This window comes from Piliocolobus tephrosceles, chromosome 18 (assembly GCF_002776525.5).
Source record: "Piliocolobus tephrosceles isolate RC106 chromosome 18, ASM277652v3, whole genome shotgun sequence".
Lineage (NCBI taxonomy): Eukaryota > Metazoa > Chordata > Mammalia > Primates > Cercopithecidae > Piliocolobus > Piliocolobus tephrosceles.
In genome coordinates this window covers 28809021-28827746 of record NC_045451.1, presented here as the reverse complement: position 1 = coordinate 28827746, position 18726 = coordinate 28809021, and the positions used below count along the sequence as shown (strand labels likewise).

At 37.2% G+C, this 18726-nt stretch overlaps 1 protein-coding gene across 1 annotated transcript in view; it reads left to right on the top strand.

Annotated features, from left to right (window-relative positions):
* The window catches only part of DCC (DCC netrin 1 receptor), a 1259004-nt gene that overhangs the window by 1064183 nt on the left and 176095 nt on the right, over positions 1–18726 (top strand). The window contains exons 16-17 of the mRNA XM_026455168.2: positions 10254–10349; positions 15830–16062. Coding sequence (XP_026310953.1) covers positions 10254–10349; positions 15830–16062 — 329 coding nt within the window. The remainder of the gene's footprint in view (positions 1–10253; positions 10350–15829; positions 16063–18726) is intronic.

Sequence of the window (18726 nt, the reverse complement as noted above, 5' to 3'; positions counted from 1 at the left end):
ACACACACACACACACACACACACACACACACACACACACACACACACACCCTAAGCATTTGAGTTTGGAATTTCTGATCTCTTTTTCACTGTCCTGATAAATACTTAGATAGATGCAAATACGGAGATGTGTTCAGTTGAATCAAATGGAATTTGAACTGTAAAAAAGTAATTTTAAATGGCACAAGCCTAATAAAAATGTTTATATTTTAGGTGTATAGATGATTCATATATTTGAAATCAGACTTATACTCTGCTGCAGTAACTCAAAAGAATGTATTTCCCAGCGGTAAACAGTGTATTTTTTGGTCTCCTTAAGTGTATTTTCACCATTCTTTTGCTGAAATGTTTTCTTCCTCCCATTGTGCTTCTAAGTCCTACCCTTCTTCACAAGCCCTAGTTCAAAGTTCATATCTTCCAAAAATCTTTTTTGATGATCTAAATCCTCACTAATTTTTCAGACCTCTAAATGTATAGCATTCATAAGCTGTATCACATACATTTGTTTAATTTTACATAGTCTTTCATTGTTTTCTCTGCCCAGAATTACGTTTAGTAACCTGACAGAGATTCATCTTCTCCAAGTACTTGGATCTCAAAGAGCATTTAACACTTGTCGATTGATTACTTTCTTATTAGGAAAATAGCTTGACAGCTTAAATTTTCAAAAAAGAAATATTCCCTTTTGGAGGGAAAGCAATTCACTGAATAGAAGTCCTTTGACTACATTAGATATAATCTTATTTTGTTCTTCTTACTGTATTATAGCTCTTGAATCCATGTGCTTTAGAATGTCAGTATATTTAACATTAATACTTAGGTCACATACAAATATTTGGAAGAAAAGTCAATCAGAGATAAACACACTCATTGTAAGGCTTTTTTATTTTGATATAAAACCCAGATACAGAGAAGCACATGCAACAAATGTGTAGTTTAATGAAGTATTATAAATTGAAGTTCAACATGTTCTTTGCTCTGTTTTCTGCAAACTGTCATTTAGGTCCAGAGGCTAGATCAGACTAAGTAGGTTTGATACCTTTGGCAAAACTCTAGAGGGTAGTCTGTTCTTTCATCAGGAAGCACATACTGTCTCATTGTCTCTATTTTATCTTAGCAATTATTAATGCTTAATGCTTAGATCCATTTATTAATGAGGACTGTAAAACAGCAATATTTTAATTCTATCATTTAGTTTTTATTTGTTAGTTAGAATTATGTTCTGAGTTCACAACCTCAGAAATGGCCAACTGTTATTATTCTTTTAAATACCTTTATCAAATCATGCATTTATGTATGTTTGATGAGTTTCCATACATCACAGCACCTACACTTTTCTGTGTGCAGATTATCCTTATCTCTGATCTGAGGGAGGCTCTTCGAATTGACTCCTGAACCCATTTGACATGATTTTATTAGTTGCTTCCATTCTATCTAGTATGTCAAGATATTTCAGGTTCATTTGGCAGGTTTTCTACTTTAAGAATCAACCAGTTCTGCAAGAAGCTGTTTCTTCGTAATAGGAATTATTTTTCCCCCAAACAGTAGTCTGTGTGTTCGGGATGCTTATTGCTACTGAGTCCAGGTTTCCAGACTTTTTTTTAGCAGACAGAGCTGGAACAGAGAAAAAGTACAATTTTGAGTTCAAACTTATTAGGAATATAGACTTCATTTAACTTTTTCTGTATTACATCTCTAGGTCTTTTCATCTGCACCAAGAATCTGGTTCTCAGGGACATAGGGGATGATAGAATATCTCATGTTTATCCATTTGCTTTATTCCATGTTACATTAGTCTCAAAATAATAATAAAAGTGTCAACATCAATAATAATTATTAAACATTTATCTTTGCATATATTATCATTAGTTTTTAGTTTTGTCTTAAGATTGTACTGTATCTATAATATCAAAACATGTCTCCATTACAAAATAAAATATCTTTCCTTTAACTTAGTCTTAGTTTATTAAATTTTCGTTCTCCAGTTAGCTATTACATCAATATCTCTTCTGGTCATTTTGTATGCCTGAGCTCAGTTACTAGTAGTTCTGGGGGTCAGGGAACAATATTACTGAGTGCTTGCGAGTTAATAACAGTTTGACTGTGCCCTTTATGTTTAAAGGTAACTTGTTGAGGATAAAACCTTGAATTACATTTTCTTATGTTGAGTATCTAAAGTTACTCTAATCTTTTTTTTTTTTTTTTTTTTCTACTTTTGAGACAGAGTCTGCTCTGTTGCCCAGCCTGGAGTGCAGTGGTGCGGTCTCGGCTCACTGCAAGCTCCACCTCCCGGGTTCACACCATTCTCCTGCCTCAGACTCCCTAGTAGCTGGGACTGCAGGTGCCTGCTACCACGCCCGGCTGATTTTTTCTATTTTTAGTAGAGATGGGGTTTCACCGTATTTGCCAGGATGGTCTTGATCTCCTGACTTCATGATCCACCTGCCTTGGCCCCCACAAAGTGCTGGGATTACAGACGTGAGCCACCGTGCCTGGCCAAAGTTAGTCTAATTTCTTCTGCTGTAAAATGTTATAGAAAGCCTGATAATCTAATTTTTTTTCTAAGTCATACATTATTTTTGTCCAGATGCCTAAAAAATTATTTTAAGTCAGCAAATTTTGTAGTTATTTATTCTGTTTTTATTTTCCTTTGAATTTTCTTCATCAAGGATTCCTATTATCTGTATGTTAGATCTTGCTTCTCTAACTTCAATATTTATCACTTTCTTCTAAATCCTTGTCAGTCTTCTTAATTTCTTTTGTTATGTTTTTGCTTTTTACTTATATTCATCTGGTTACCCTTCATGTCTAAAAATTTTTAATTTACATATATATATATTTCTTGAGTTATACCACCTCATTTCTGAGTTTTCTGATTTTGTTACATTTTCATATCTGGCATCATTTTCTTAATGTAGTTTAGTTCATTCTGAAATCATAAATTGCATGTTTTTTTTTCTCTTTTTTTATTATACTTTAAGTTCTAGGGTACATGTGCACAACGTGCAGTTTTGTTACATATGTATACATGTGCCATGTTGGTGTGCTGCACCCATTAACTCACCATTTACATTAGCTATATCTCCTAATGCTGTCCCTCCCTCTCACCCCCTCCCCACAATAGGACCCGGTGTGTGATGTTCCCCTTCCTGTGTCCAAGTGATCTCATTGTTCAGTTCCCACCTATGAGTGAGAACATGCGGTATTTGGTTTTCTGTTCTTGCGATAGTTTGCTGAGAATGATGGTTTCCAGCTGTGTCCATGTCCCTACAAAGGGCAAGAACTCATCCTTTTTTATGGCTGCATAGCATTCCATGGTGTATATGTGCCACATTTTCTTAATCCAGTCTGTCGCTGATGGACATTTGGGTTGATTCCAAGTCTTTGCTATTGTGAATAGTGCCGCAATAAACATATGTGTGCATGTGTCTTTATAGCAGCATGACTTATAATTCTTTGGGTATACCTGCAGTAGTGGGATGGCTGGGTCAAATGGTATTTCTAGTTCTAGACCCTTGAGGAATTACCACACTGTCTTCCACAATGGCTGAACTAGTTTACAGTCCCACCAACAGTGTAAAAGTGTTCCTATTTCTCCATATCCTCTCCAGCACCTGTTGTTTCCTGACTTTTTAATGATTGCCATTCTAACTGGTGTGAGATGGTATCTCATTGTGGTTTTGATTTGCATTTCTCTGATGGCGAGTGATGATGAGCACTTTTTCATATGTTTGTTGACTGTATGAATGTCTTCTTTTCAGAAGTGTCTGTTCATATCCTTCTCCCACTTTTTGATGGGGTTGTTTGTTTTTTTCTTGTAAATTTGATTGAGTTCTTTATAGGTTCTGGATATTAGCCCTTTGTCAGATGAGTAGATTGCAAAAATTTTCTCCCATTCTGTAGGTTGCCTGTTCACTCTGATGGTAATTTCTTTCAGAGTGCAGAAGCTCTTTAGTTAAATTAGATCCCATTTGTCAATTTTGGCTTTTGTTGCCATTGCTTTTGGTGTTTTAGACATGAAGTCCTTGCCCATGTCTATGTCCTGAATGGTATTGCCTAGGTTTTCTTCCAGGGTTTTTATGGTTTTAGGTCTAACATTTAAGTCTATAATCAATCTTGAATTATTTTTCGTATAAGGAGTAAGGAACGGATCCAGTTTTAGCTTTCTACATGTGGCTAGCCAATTTTCCCAGCACCATTTATTAAATAGGGACTCCTTTCCCCATTTATTGTTTTTGTCAGGTTTGTCAAAGATCAGATGGCTGTAGATGTGTGGTATTATTTCTGAGGGCTCTGTACTGTTCCATTGGTCTGTATCTCTGTTTTGGTACCAGTACCATACTCTTCTGGTTACAGTAGCCTTGTAATATAGTTTGAAGTCAGGTAGCGTGATGCCTCCAGCTTTGTTCTTTTGGCTTAGGATTGTCTTGGCAATGTGGGGTCTTTTTTGTTTCCATATGAACTTTAAAGCAGTTTTTTTTTCAATTCTGTGAAGAAAGTCATTGGTAGCTTAATGGGGATGGCATCGAATCCATAAATTACCTTGGGCAGTATGGCCATTTTCACGATATTGATTCTTCCTATCCATGAGCATGGTATGTTCTTCCATTTGTTTGTGTCCTCTTTTATTTCACTGAGCAGTGTTTGTAGTTCTTCTTGAAGATGTCCCTCACATCCCTCGTAAGTTGGATTCCTAGGTATTTTATTCTCTCTGAAGCAATGTGAATGGAAATTCATTCATGATTTGACTCTCTGTCTGTTATTGGTGTATAAGAATGCTTGTGATTTTTGCACACTGATTTTGCATCCTGAGACTTTACTGAAATTGCTTATCAGCTTAAGGAGATTTTGGGCTGAGATGAGATGATGGGGTATTCTAAATGTATAATCATGTCATCTGCAAACAGGGACAATTTCACTTCTTCTTTCCCTAATTGAATACCCTTTTTTTTCTTTCTCTTGCCTAATTGTCCTGGCCAGAACTTCCAACACTATGTTGAATAAGAGTGGTGAGAGAGGGCATCCCTGTCTTGTGCCAGTTTTGAAGGGGAATGCTTCCAGTTTTTGCCCATTCAGTATGATATTGGCTGTGGGTTTGTCATAAATAGCTCTCATTATTTTGTGACATGTTCCATCAATACCGAATTTATTGAGCATTTTTAGCATGAAGGGCTGTTGAATTTTGTCAAAGGCCTTTTCTGCATCTATTGAGATAATCGTGTGGTTTTTGTCTTTGGTTCTGTTTATATGCTGGATTACATTTATTGATTTGTGTATGTTGAATCAGCCTTGCATCCCAGGGATGAAGCCCACTTGATCATGGTGGATAAGCTTTTTGATGTGCTGTTGGATTTGGTCTGCCAGTATGTTATTGAGGATTTTTGCATCGATGTTCATCAGGGATATTCGTCTAAAATTCTCTTTTTTTTTGTTGTGTCTCTGCCAGGCTTTGGTATTAGGATGATGTTGGCCTCATAAAATGAGTTAGGGAAGATTCCCTCTTTTTCTATTGATTGGAATAGTTTCAGAAGGAAAGGTACCAACTCCATCTTGTACCTCTGGTAGAATTAGGCTGTGAATCAATCTGGTCCTGGACTTTTTTTGGTTGGTTAGCTATTAATTATTGCCTCAATTTCAGAGCCTGCTATTGGTCTATTCAGGGATTCAACTTATTCCTGATTTAGTCTTGGGAGAGTGTAAGTGTCCAGGAAAGTATCCATTTCTTCTAGGTTTTCTAGAGTATTTGTGTAGCGGTGTTTATAGTATTCTCTGATGGTAGTTTGTATTTCTGTGGGGTTGGTGGTGATATCCCCTTTATCATTTTATATTGCATTTATTTAATTCTTCTCTCTTTTCTTCTTTATTAGTCTTGCCAGCAGTCTATCAATTTTGTTGATATTTTCAAAAAACCAATTCCTGGATTCATTGATTTTTTGGAGGGTTTTTTGTGTCTCTATCTCCTTCAGTTCTGCTCTGATCTTAGTTATTTCTTGCCTTCTGCTAGCTTTTGAATGTGTTTGCTCTTGCCTCTCTAGTTCGTTTAATTGTGATGTGAGAGTGTCAATTTTAGATCTTTCCTGCTTTCTCTTGTGGGCACTTAGTGCTATAAATTTCCCTCTGCACACTGCTTTAAATGTGTCCCAGAGATTCTGGTATGTTGTATCTTTGTTCTCATTCGTTTCAAAGAGCATCTTAATTTCTGCCTTCATTTTGTTATGTACCCAGTAGTCATTCAGGAGCAGCTTGTTCAGTTTCCATGTAGTTGAGCGGTTTTGATTGAGTTTCTTAGTCCTGAGTTCTAGTTTGATTGCACTGTGGTCTGAGAGACAGTTTGCTATAATTTCTGTTCTTGTACATTTACTGAGGAGTGCTTTACTTCCAACTATGTGGTCAATTTTGGAATAAGTGCGATGTGGTGCTGAGAAGAATGTATATTCTGTTGATTTGTGGTGGAGAGTTCTGTAGATGTCTATTAGGTCCGGTTGGTACAGAGTTGAGTTCAATTCCTGTATATCCTTGTTAACATTCTGTCTCCTTGATCTGTCTAATGTTGACAGTGGGGTGTTAAAGTCTCCCATTATTATTGTATGGGAGTCTAAGTCTCTTTGTAAGTCTCTAAGGACTTGATTTATGAATCTGAGTGCTCCTGTATTGAGTGCATATATATTTAGAATCGTTAGCTCTTCCTGTTGCATTGATCCCTTTACCATTATGTGATGGCCTTCTTTTTCTCTTTTGATCTTTAATGGTTAAAGTCTGTTTTATCAGAGACTAGGATTGCAACCCCTGTTTTTTTTTTGTTTGTTTTCCATTTGCTTGGTAGATCTTCTTCCATCCCTTTATTTTGAGCCTATGTGTATCTCTGCATGTGGGATAAGTCTCCTGAATACAGCAGACTGATGGGTCTTGACTCTTTATCCAGTTTGCCAGTCTGTGTCTTTTAATTGGACCATTTAGCCCATTTACATTTAAGGCTAATATTGTTATGTGTGAACTTGATCCTGTTATTATGATATTAGCTGGTTATTTTGCTCGCTCGTTGATGCAGTTTCTTCCTAGAATCGATGGACTACATTTTGACATGTTTTTGCAGTGGCTGGTACCAGTTGTTCCTTTCCCTAGTTTAGTGCTTCCTTCAGGATCTCTTGTAGGGCAGGCCTGGTAGTGACAAAATCTCTAAGCCTTTGCTTGTCTGTAAAGGATTTTATTTCTCCTTCACTTATGAAACTTAGTTTGGCTGGATATGAAATTCTGGGTTTAAAATTCTTTTCTTTAAGAATGTTGAATATTGGCCCCCACCCTCTTCTGGCTTGTAGAGTTTCTGCAGAGAGATCTGCTGTTAGTCTGATGGGTTTCCCTTTGTGTGTAACCCGACCTTTCTCTCTGGCTGCCGTTAACATTTCTTCCCTCATTTCAACTTTGCTGCATCTGACAATTATGTGTCTGGGAGTTGCTCTTCCCGAGGAGTATCTTTGTGGTGTTCTCTGTATTTCCTCAATTTGAATGTTGGCCTGCTTTACTAGGTTGGGTAAGTTCTCCTGGATGATATCCTGTAGAGTGTTTTCCAACTTGGTTCCATCTTGTCTGTCACTTTTCAGGCACACCAATCAGACATAGATTTGGACTTTTCACATAATCCCATATTTCTTGGAGGCTTTGTTCATTTTTTTTTTTTTTTTTTTTTTTTACTCTTTTTTCTCTATACTTCTCTTCTCACTTCATTTCATTCATTTGATCTTCAATCACTGATACTCTTTCTTCCAGTTGATCGAGTCGGTTACTGAAGCTTGTGCATTTGTCATGTAGTTCTCATGCCATGGTTTTCATCCCTATCAGTTCTTTTAAGGTCTTCTCTGCGTTGATTATTCTAGTTATCCATTCAGCCATTCTTTTTTCAAGGTTTTTAGTTTCTTTTCGCTGGTTACCTAGTTCCTCCTTTAGCTCGAGAAGTTTGATCGACTGAAGCCTTCTTCTCTCAAATCATCAAAGTCATTCTCCGTCGAGCTTTGTTCTCTTGCTGGAGATGAGCTACATTCCTTTGGAGGGGGAGATGCGCTCTGATTTGTTGAATTTGAAGCTTTTCTGCACTGCTTTTTCCGCATCTTTGTGGTTTTATCTGCCTTTGGTCTTTGATGATGGTGACGTACTGATAGGGTTTTGGTGTGGGTGTCCTTTCTGTTTGTTAGTTTTCCTTCTAACAGTCAGGATCCTCAGCTATAGGTCTGTTGGAGTTTGCTTGAGGTCCACTCCAGACCCTGTTTGCCTGGGTATCAGCAGCAGAGGCTGTAGAAGATAGAATATTGCTGAACAGCAAGTGTTGCTGTGTGATTCTTGTTTTGGAAGCTTCGTCTCAGGGGTGTACCCCGCCATGTGAGGTGTGAGGTATCGGTCTGCACCTAGTGGGGGATGTCTCCTAGTTAGTTAGGCTACTCAGGGGTCAGGGACTCACTTGAGCAGGCAGATGTCTGTTCTCAGATCTCAATGCTGGGAGATCCACTGCTCTCTTCAAAGCTGTCAGACAGGGACATTTACCTCTGCTGAGGTTTCTGCTGCTTTTTGTTTAGGTATGCCCTATCCCCAGTGGAGGAGTCTACAGAGGCAGGCAGGCCACCCTTCTTAAGCTGTGGTGGGCTCCACCCAATTCGAGCTTCCTGGCGGCTTTGTTTACCTACTTAAATCTCAGCAAAGGTGGGCGCCCCTCCCCCAGCCTCACTGCTGCATTGCAGTTAGATCTCAGACTGCTGTGCTAGCAAGGAGGGAGGCTCCATGGGCGTGGAACCCTCTGGGCCAGGTGTGGGATGTAATCTCCTGGTGTGCCATGTAATCTCCTGGTGTGCCGTTTGCTAAGACCCTTGGTAAAGCGCAGTATTAGGGTGGGAGTTACCCGATTTTCCAGGTATTATGTGTCTCAATTTCCTTTGGCTAGGAAAAGGAATTTCCTTCCCCCTTGAGCTTCCCAGGTGAGGCAATGCCTCACCCTGCTTCAGCTCTGGCTGGTCAGGCTGCACCCACGGACCAGCGCCAACTGTCCGACATGCCCCAGTGAGATGAACCCAGTACCTCAGCTGAAAATGCAGAAATCGCCCATCTTCTGTGTCGCTCATGCTGGGAGCTGGAGGCTGGAGCTGTTCCTATTCGGCCATCTTGGTCACGCCACCCCAAAAAATTGCAGTTTTGATCTATTTTTCTTGGGTATTTTCTTCTATTTTTTATCCATTTTCTGTAACTTTCTATAGGAATGATATTCTCCTATTTTATTTTTTTCTTATGGTAATTTTGTAAAGAAATTTACCTCAATACATTTTTATTGCTTACACTTATATAATTTGTTTTTTCTGTTCTTTCAGAAATTCAGAGAGCTCTTCTCAATACACAGAGCTCCCTGTCCTGTTCTTTTCATTAGACAGGGTTCCCCAAACTACAGGTTACATGTAGAATCTGGCCCAGGTCTTGTTCTTGTATGGGCGCCTGAGTTATGAGTGGTTCCTACATTTTGAAGAGTGGTAAACAAATAAACAGAGATAAAAATGTGACAGAAATGATGTGACATTCAAAGCTAAAGTATTTACTATTTGGGCCTACAAAAGTTTGCCAGCTCCAGATGCAGACTAAAAACTATGGCAGCTTGCTTTCTGAATTTTCATGGTTCTTCTTCTCCCCTACTTTTATCTGGACTTTCTCTCTCCTTCATCAATATTGTTTCAATCTTGCTTATGTCTTACATCAGTTCCCAAGAGGTTGTCCCCAGTTTGGGCCCAGTCCTAGAGAGGAGACTTTGCCGATCAGTTTTGAGTGTTTAAATTTGTTGTTCTGAAACTGATTTGCTGTGGTTTCCAGCATTTGCTAATACCTATTTTAGAATTATCCTGTTTTTAGGTTTGATGCTTCCCTTTGATGTTTCTTACACAGATGCAGACAACGAACAAATGATGAGGCTGTTGGTTGTTTATTCACACCCACTTGTATATTAGGGTTCGAGGGCACACATCATCATACAGGTTTGCAGCGAGTGGCTAAATGCTTTCTGTTTTCTACCTAGTAGTTCAGTATGTTTTCATATGGGGATTGAGGAAGATCAAAAAACCCTATTGCTACCACCCACTGCCACTTTCCTTTCTGAATCCAACTCACTCATTCTTAAATAATTTACCAAGTAGATTATATGAAATTTGTTTTGAGGAAAATGTTTGCCCTGAATATTTCAGTATGTTAAATAAATCAACACATTCATATTGTTTCTGTTTTTTCTCCAGAGTCAAGTTCCCATTATGTAATCTCCCTAAAAGCTTTTAACAATGCTGGAGAAGGAGTTCCTCTTTATGAAAGTGCCACCACAAGGTCTATAACAGGTAAGTGAAATTGTTAATCTTCCTCTGACAAAGTAGTATTTGATTTATGGTGAAAAAAGAAAAACTAAAATAAAACACAAAGAAACAAAAATGAATATATTGTTTCATTATCCTCTGATAATCCTCAGAGAATTATTATCCTCTGAGTCTGATATGTACACATGTATACATGCACACATATATGAGCATTTTTTTTATTTCTTTGGTTGTCAAAATTAAGTGGGAGGAATTCAGTTTGTAAATTCGCACATGGACTTAGAGAATATAGATCTCTCAGCCTGTTCCTTCCCAATAGCATCATAGTTTTGGTGCCCTGATACCATGTTTCCATCTCCTGAGCAGCTTGTCTCAAATCAATGCTATCTTTGCCCCTGCATAAAGGTTGCCAAATGCCTAAATAGACACTTGCTTCTCCACACAGGGTCTTTCAAACTAAGATGACAAGGAAGAGCTGGCCTTCGGGAGTAGTTTGTGTCAGGCTGAGTGACATAGGTGGTATCATCCTGAGCTGGTCCTCTGGGTCACCCAAGCAGTGCCCGGGGCCTCAGAACATTAAAGGGATAGCTGATTTAAGGCCTTGTCACCCTTAGGAATTTTACTGTTAGTTGGACTGTAAAGGCAGTACATAAGAGTAAAAGGGCTCAGGAAACTGAGAAAGAAATGGGTAAGATGGTGAGATCCAAACTATTTATGGAGGCTATTTGTTAGCACGCCTAGGCTTAGTCCAAAATGCAATGAACAACACATTTGTAGGGCTATTCAGAGTCCCTGGAAAGTCACTTGACTACTTCCCCAACCCCCTGCCACAGATTTATGTCTGAAATCTCCAAGTGAAACCCAAGTTCCCTTTCTCATTAATACATTGAACCTGCCCATCACACCCTTCAGACCTCATTTAACTTGTCAGATATTGTCCCCTTAATGAAAACAAAGGATCTGAGATAGCAAGCACCAGAGAACATGAGATGTTACTGAAGTTTGAAATTTGGATGAGTTGGAAGAAATGGTTATAAAATAAATAGTGGAATCCCGTGGCTGCTACTTCTGCCCAAATTTGTGTGAACTTAGTGCAGTTTGTTTGCCAAATGTACAAACTTCATTCGTAGACTGTCTTAAGAATACAGCTGTTCTCTGAATTCATAATTCTTATGTGATGGTCTCCAGAATATACTGTCACTGTATTAACTTTAGTAATATTATTTAAGGCAAAGTTGCTATTGTAGTCTCTTTGAATCTTTGACCATTGTTTCCAGGTTTAAGATCTGTCTAAAGTAGAATGCAAATTTTTGGGTGGATGTCAGTATATTTATTTATCTGTGGAGACCGTATATACCATTCATTGTATAATCAAAGGGATTCATGACTTCTCTAAAAGAGTAAATAACCCAGAGAATATTTACTATCAAATGTGTTATCTCCAAATATTGAGAGATGAGAAGAATTGAAGTTCAGGATATAAACTAAGAGCTAACATGATGGGTGTCTGGGATTTTAACTTTATTCTCTTGTTCTGCCAGCAGCAATATACTTTGAGAGCAAACAGGCCACTTTGGCTGCACCATTGTGTCCCATAATTTTCCTTTAGTGACCATCTCTGTCCTGCCTATAGTAAAAGATCCCCAGGAGCTTCTCGTTGCCATGGTGACTTGGCACTTGTGATCAGGCCATGCAAAATGATACTACAGTCAGTCTTTTCAAGCTCTTATTCTCTTCCCAAAACTAATGACCACAAGGAAGGACCACTGAGGTGGCAAATAAAAGTCACTTTTCAATCAGAAACTGGTAAAGGTGAAAGAATTCAAATAAACTGAAAGGAAGTTGTTCAGAGAGAACCACTGGAGTCATCAGCTTCTTTTTTCTTGCATTTGTTGCATTAATTCTAGCATATGACATTCCCAAAGTGATTTCTAAAACACAATTGATCCAAGCAATTTTTGTTTTCTGATGACTCAGATCCTGAAGGAACTGAGAATTGAAATAATACTAATAGTTGGAATTTGTGTGAGGAATTTTCTTACTGAAGAAAAGCCAGTTAAGGGGTTCAAGAAGAATGTGTGATTCCAGCCCTTTTCAAAGGAAAAAAAAAAAAAGAAAACACTTTTTCTGGAAGTGGCAGAATTATTTTATTTTGTTTTCATATGTCATGGAGAACAAAGGACAGATGAAATAAAAGGTTAAGGAAACTCAATTAATAAATGTGTCAGTGCCATGTAGAAGACATCCCCTATCTCTAAGCTTCTGCAAAGGAGTACCATGCACTGTCTTGAACAAGGGCCCATATAATGTAACTACAAAATATATCACAGGCAATAAATCCTCAAGCTAGAATAAGCATCAGGCTATGGAGTTGTCTGCACACATGTGCCCACAGATGTTGGTGAGCTCTGGAGCCTCATCCCATACTGGGAATATCAGCATTAGAGCTGCTGAAAGTCTTACCTGGCCAAATGCATTAGTTGTCTCATTTTTGCTGTAAAGCCCTTTATTTCTTGTTGTCTTAAGAACAAGATATCTTGAGCCTGGAGAAGGGAAGAAGATAAAAATCAGAAGACTAATAAAATACGCTGCTGAATTGATTTGTTCTCAACTGCTTTATCAATGTTAAAATGAAGTACAATCCACATGTAAAATTGCATTATTATTTTTAGAGTTCATTTTTTTTTAGATAGGGTCTCATTCTGTTGTCCAAGCTGGAGCGCAGTGGTGCAGTCATGGCTCACCGTAGCCTTGACCTCCCAGGCTTAAGGGATCCTCCCACCTAAGTCTCCTGGGTAGCTGGGACTACAGGTGTGCACCACGTACCTGGCATTTTTTTTTTTTTTTTTTTTTTTGAGATGGAGTCTTGCTATGTTGCCCAGGCTGGTCTTGAACTCCTGGCCTCAAATAATCCTCCTGCTTCAGCTTTCCAAAGTGTTGGTTTTACAGGCATGAGTCACCACACCCATCTAAAGTTCATTTTGAATGTTAATATAATGACTGAACATTCATGGGCACTTACCAAAACACCTGTTAGGAATCAAACGGATTTCTTTCTTAGCAAAAATTCTGAGGCTATATTTTGTCTTTTACTAAACTTTTTTTCAATTCTTCTGAATATAACCACTCAAAGTCAGTGTATAAATTACCCAGTAGTAGGAAGAGAAAAAAAAAATGCGTAGCAACAAAAGAATGTGTTAAATTCAATTATTCAAATATTAATAGTTTCTGACCTGAGAGAAAAAGACTATTAATATATGCAATATGTATTAATGTCTGTGCTTGCTATGCATGATAATGCTGTGCTTTGTTAGAAATGCTCTATATCTGCATCAGACACTAGGTTTTTGTAACAGTTTAACACTTGAAATTGCCTAGTGCAACACAAGAAGTGAATGTTTTGTTATTTAATTTTAATTTGTTTAAACTTAAATAGTTCATATAACTAGTGGTCATTGTACTAGCACCGTTCTGGAGGCAGTGTCATGTAGGATGACAAGCCACATCTGAAAAAAAATATTATTCCATAAAATGGGAAAGATAAAACTTGGCCAAGGATAGAAATTTCTGAACTGTGTAAGTCCACCAGTAAAATACCACCCAACACCCTTGCTTGAAATTTGAGAGAAGCATTCTGGAACTGAGTCCAAGAAACTCAATAACAATAGTCATGAATAGTATACTCATTTAAGATCAGAAATAGCAGGATTGACTATTACCATTTCTTGAAGAAGAATCACCCTATTTCAAAACCTTATGAATGGCACCTGTGAAAAACTATATAGTTAATATGTTTACCAATAAACCTGGATTAATAAAACAAAGAGGGTAATCCAGTAACATAGGTCAAAAAAGGAGTCTGTAAATTAGAGAACTTCCCATATGTATATCACGTTCTTCTTGTAAAGTCAGATAAAAATAGAAACAAGTAAAGCAAAGTAGCACCTGCTTTAATTTGGCAAAAATATCTTCCACTGCTACACAAATCTGATGAATGATTGGAATCCTTGTGGAGACTGCAACATCTTCTCTTTCCCCTTCATCATTTTATAAATCCATTTGAGTTTAAAGGATGCCTTAATAAAAAGAGACATCAAAGAAAACACAGAAAGCCTGGGCTCTGTCATTAAATTTTAAACACAACTCTCTCTCTCTCTCCTTTTTTTCCAGTTTTTGTTTTCAGTTTTATATTTTGCTCCAAAGACCACAGACTAGTAAACTACTAAATAATTCATTGGAAAATAAGTGATGAATAGGAGATAGGCATTTGAAATGCAGTGGACAAAGTGAAGTAATCATCAAAACCTGCCAGCAGTCAATCCACTTTAAACTAGGTTGTTGAAAAAAATAAACCATGTATTATGCTGCTGTAGACACCCAACATTTTAGTAGGTCTCATCTCCCCAAATGTCATCATACGCCCAGCCTGAGAGTTACATTATCGCATCTTATTATTTTTGTTAGAATATACACTACATAATGTAAAGATATTTTTAAATGTAAATGTTTTAAGCACAAAATCAAATGCTCAAAGTTAGACTATTAATATGGCCACGAAATCAGCTTCCCTTATTCTGATATCACAGCATAAACATGATTACAAGGTGTTTTGGAGAATTTTGTAAAGACACACACATCATTATGCAAATTCCCATTATATTATGGATCAAAGCATGCATATACCTCAGTGTAAATCTCATAAGTCTGTAGTTAATCCTGTTTTCCCATCCAATAATATAAAATTTTAGGAATGTGGAATATGGGAACTCCTACGAAGACTAAAAACTTAGCTAATTACTCTGTGAGAATGTGGGTAAAATCACACTTCTACATTTTCAAGGATTCCAGTCTAAGAAAGCCTAACAAATCAGGTGCTGTCTGAAACTTAGTTATCAAATATGTAATTGATCCATGGGATCATGTGTACCTGGTCACTCTGACTTTGTGCAATCACAGTCACACACAGGTTGCTGTGGATGTCGGGGTACTTTGTTCTTTATTATTTATGTCTTTCTTGCCTAGGAAATGTGTATGTGGATACAAGCTAAGCAACAATGAAAACATTAGGGAAACCCTATTAAGTTAGACAAAGGGGAGAAAATAAACAAAAAAAATAGGTATTAGATAAACAATTAGTTTTTTTGTAGACAGAAATAAACTGATAGATTCTGTGACTATATCTTTTAAGAAGCAATGTGCAACAGTTAAAAAATGGACTTTAAAATATATAAGCAGAAGTGACAGTCAAATTGATAAAACCACTCTAGAGGAATGAGTAGATTATAGAAAATATTCAATTACTTTTTTGCAATATAGCAATACTGTTTCTAATGTGTTTTCCAATTGAATTAATTACATTTTTTTCTGTTCTTCTCATGTTCCCTTTTCATCATTATTGCCATGCATTTAACTCATTGTGATGTGTTACCACTGATATTTATTTTTTAACGCTTTTATTTACGTATTTATTTGTTTGTTTCATTTGGTGGGTTTTTTAAACCCAGATCCCACTGACCCAGTTGATTATTATCCTTTGCTTGATGATTTCCCCACCTCGGTCCCAGATCTCTCCACCCCCATGCTCCCACCAGTAGGTGTACAGGCTGTGGCTCTTACCCATGATGCTGTGAGGGTCAGCTGGGCAGACAACTCTGTCCCTAAGAACCAAAAGACATCTGAGGTGCGACTTTACACTGTCCGGTGGAGAACCAGCTTTTCTGCGAGTGCAAAATACAAGGTGAAGTTCTACTTGAAAATTTAAAATGAACTGACAGTTGTTTAATGCATTGTTTTAAACCCCTCCTGGACCGTCATGAGTCATTTTGCCGCTGTGTATCTATGTGGAAAAACGAAGTATTTTAATAACTCAATATCTAAAATTAACATGAGAATAATTGTATTTTAGGAAACAATTATAAGGCAAGGTAGGAAAACATCAAGTGCTGTAAAACGTTATTTGATTTTCACCAGATGCTGAGTTCGTATAAATGATTTGATTCTGTGCAAGAGAATGTCACTGTCCCTTGAAAATAGCAGAGATCCATGTTAATTTTCTGGATAGATTTTGGTATCTTTTTTTTTTTTTTTTTTTTTTCCATTTGGAATCTAGATTGATTTCCAAAGCGACCCTGTTAATGTCACAGAGACCCATCTTTCAGTAAATATAACTGGGAATAGATAACTTGAAGATACTTTTTGTAACCTCAGCACTCTAAGCCATTAACATCTACTTCATTTAGCCTTGAAAACACCCTAATGTGGTAAAGAAAACTCACAATCTACACTCCCCTTTACCTAATATGAATTCACCAGCTCTCCGTTCTTGTCTAGTCATCTCACAGCCTCTTTAAGAGCTCCTCAGGGATACATATTTGAGACAGTCATTACCACTTTCAAATCTCTATCAACCAGCCTCAGGGATCATAACAACTAGTTATATACTAAGATAATTTTGTTACCTCCTGAAACTGCTATGATTTTACTATATATAGAAAATATACAAATGTAGACAAAAATGAGAAAATCAACAAGTAGTTGTCAAGAACCTACTATGTCCCTAGAACCTACTATGTTTATTTTGAAAGAGAACATGTTGTAGTCATTGTTACTTATTACATATAATTTTAGGATGAGTTATACACTCAGCTCTATGGATAAACTTAAAAGAATTCATAAGTTATTTGAGAGATACAATGTATAAAAACACATTTAGAACTTAAACCTTCACAAGATACTGATTGGGAATGAAGAAGTCAGTTTTGAAAATAAGAGCATAAATGTCACCCAACAACTAAGAAATCAAATAGTTCAACCCTGGCCATCTGTCTTCTTCCTACTCCTTTTGTACCACTCGATTGGGGTAGCTCTTGAGATTTTAGATCTCCTGATACTTTAGCCAATGTTCTTTTCACTGAACTACCATCCTCCTGAATCCAGCCTCAAGCTAGTAGTGATTTTGGGGGGATGAAAATATTTCGAGGGTGTTTTTAACTCCAGTCCTAGAGCTGTGGCTAAATCCCAACACCAATTCTATAAGCTTGCCTCTCTCTGCCCGTAGCCATGCTGGATCTTCCTCTGGTGTCTTTCAACTTTTAAATTCCATAAAATTCACATTTCGTCATAAATCAGATTTTAGTTGAAACCATTTAAAGACAGTTTTCTTTGGTACTGCTGCCTTGTTAGGTGAGGTATTTGGAAAAACTCTCTAGGCAAGTCTAAATAGTATCACTGATACAAGGTATGTAGTAAGTACCCTATCCATCTCCTTACAGTAGTAGATTTAAGATTCAGCAGAACTATAAATAAAGATAACATCATCAGAAAAGACAACCAATGAAACATATGAGACCATTAAAAAAAAATCTCTTTTTATATAGATTACCCGATTCTCTAAGTTTACTTTTAAAAGGTTACTTTCTCACTTTAAACATTTTATGTCATAATTGCTGTACTTGGTCGATACATTCATTTCACAGAATGGCCATGGCGACTTTGCCAGAATGTGAAATGTTCTAAGGAATAATGATTGTTTTCTCTAGAATGGTTTGAGTTCCAAAATTTCCTGAAACAAATTATTTCAGTTGAATAGTTACTATAGCAGACATGGAATTACTGAATCTCACAAAGAGCGCCTGTGAGGCGCTGTTCCTCTTCCCTTCATCTTCCTGACAGAAGGTTTTCAATTACTAACATACTATTCCCCCTCTCTCTCTTTCTCTCTGCATATATATCCACAACCTGATGTAAGGAGGGTTAGGGGAAACTAGAAAGATACACAATAAATTTAAATTTTACAAATAATGGTAATAGACTGTTTGAGTTTTCACTTTGTACTTTTCAAGTCAATGTCATATCTTTACTTCATCTCATTTCCACTACAGCTTTAAAAGGTAGGCAGGACATACACACGATATGAAACAAAACATACATGGAGCCACATGACCTGGGCTCAGGGGTTGACTTTGCAACATCCTGTCATGAAACTTACCCTGCTCAGTCTCATTTTTCTCATCTATATGATGGAAATATCCATACTTACTGTAAAAACAATGGGATTCTTTGTAGTTAAGTATGAAGACAGAGGTAGGTGATATAACTTGACAGAAATTCCTCATTAAACTAGAGCTGAATCTCAGATGACCCCAATGACATTATCCAGGGATTCCCCCACAGGAGTGCTCTTCTAGTTCCATTTAGTCCCAAAGCAAGCTATAATACAGATGCTCATGTGTTGATTGTCTAAAACCCTGTATTAACTTTGTCGATCAAATGGAGATATTTTCTATATGTTTTTCTTTTAAGGTATTTAATCATATGATGTTTTATACAAATTTCTATTCAAAATATCCATTGAGTGTTGACTAGTGCTTACTAGATATAACATGGATGTTACAGAGGATAT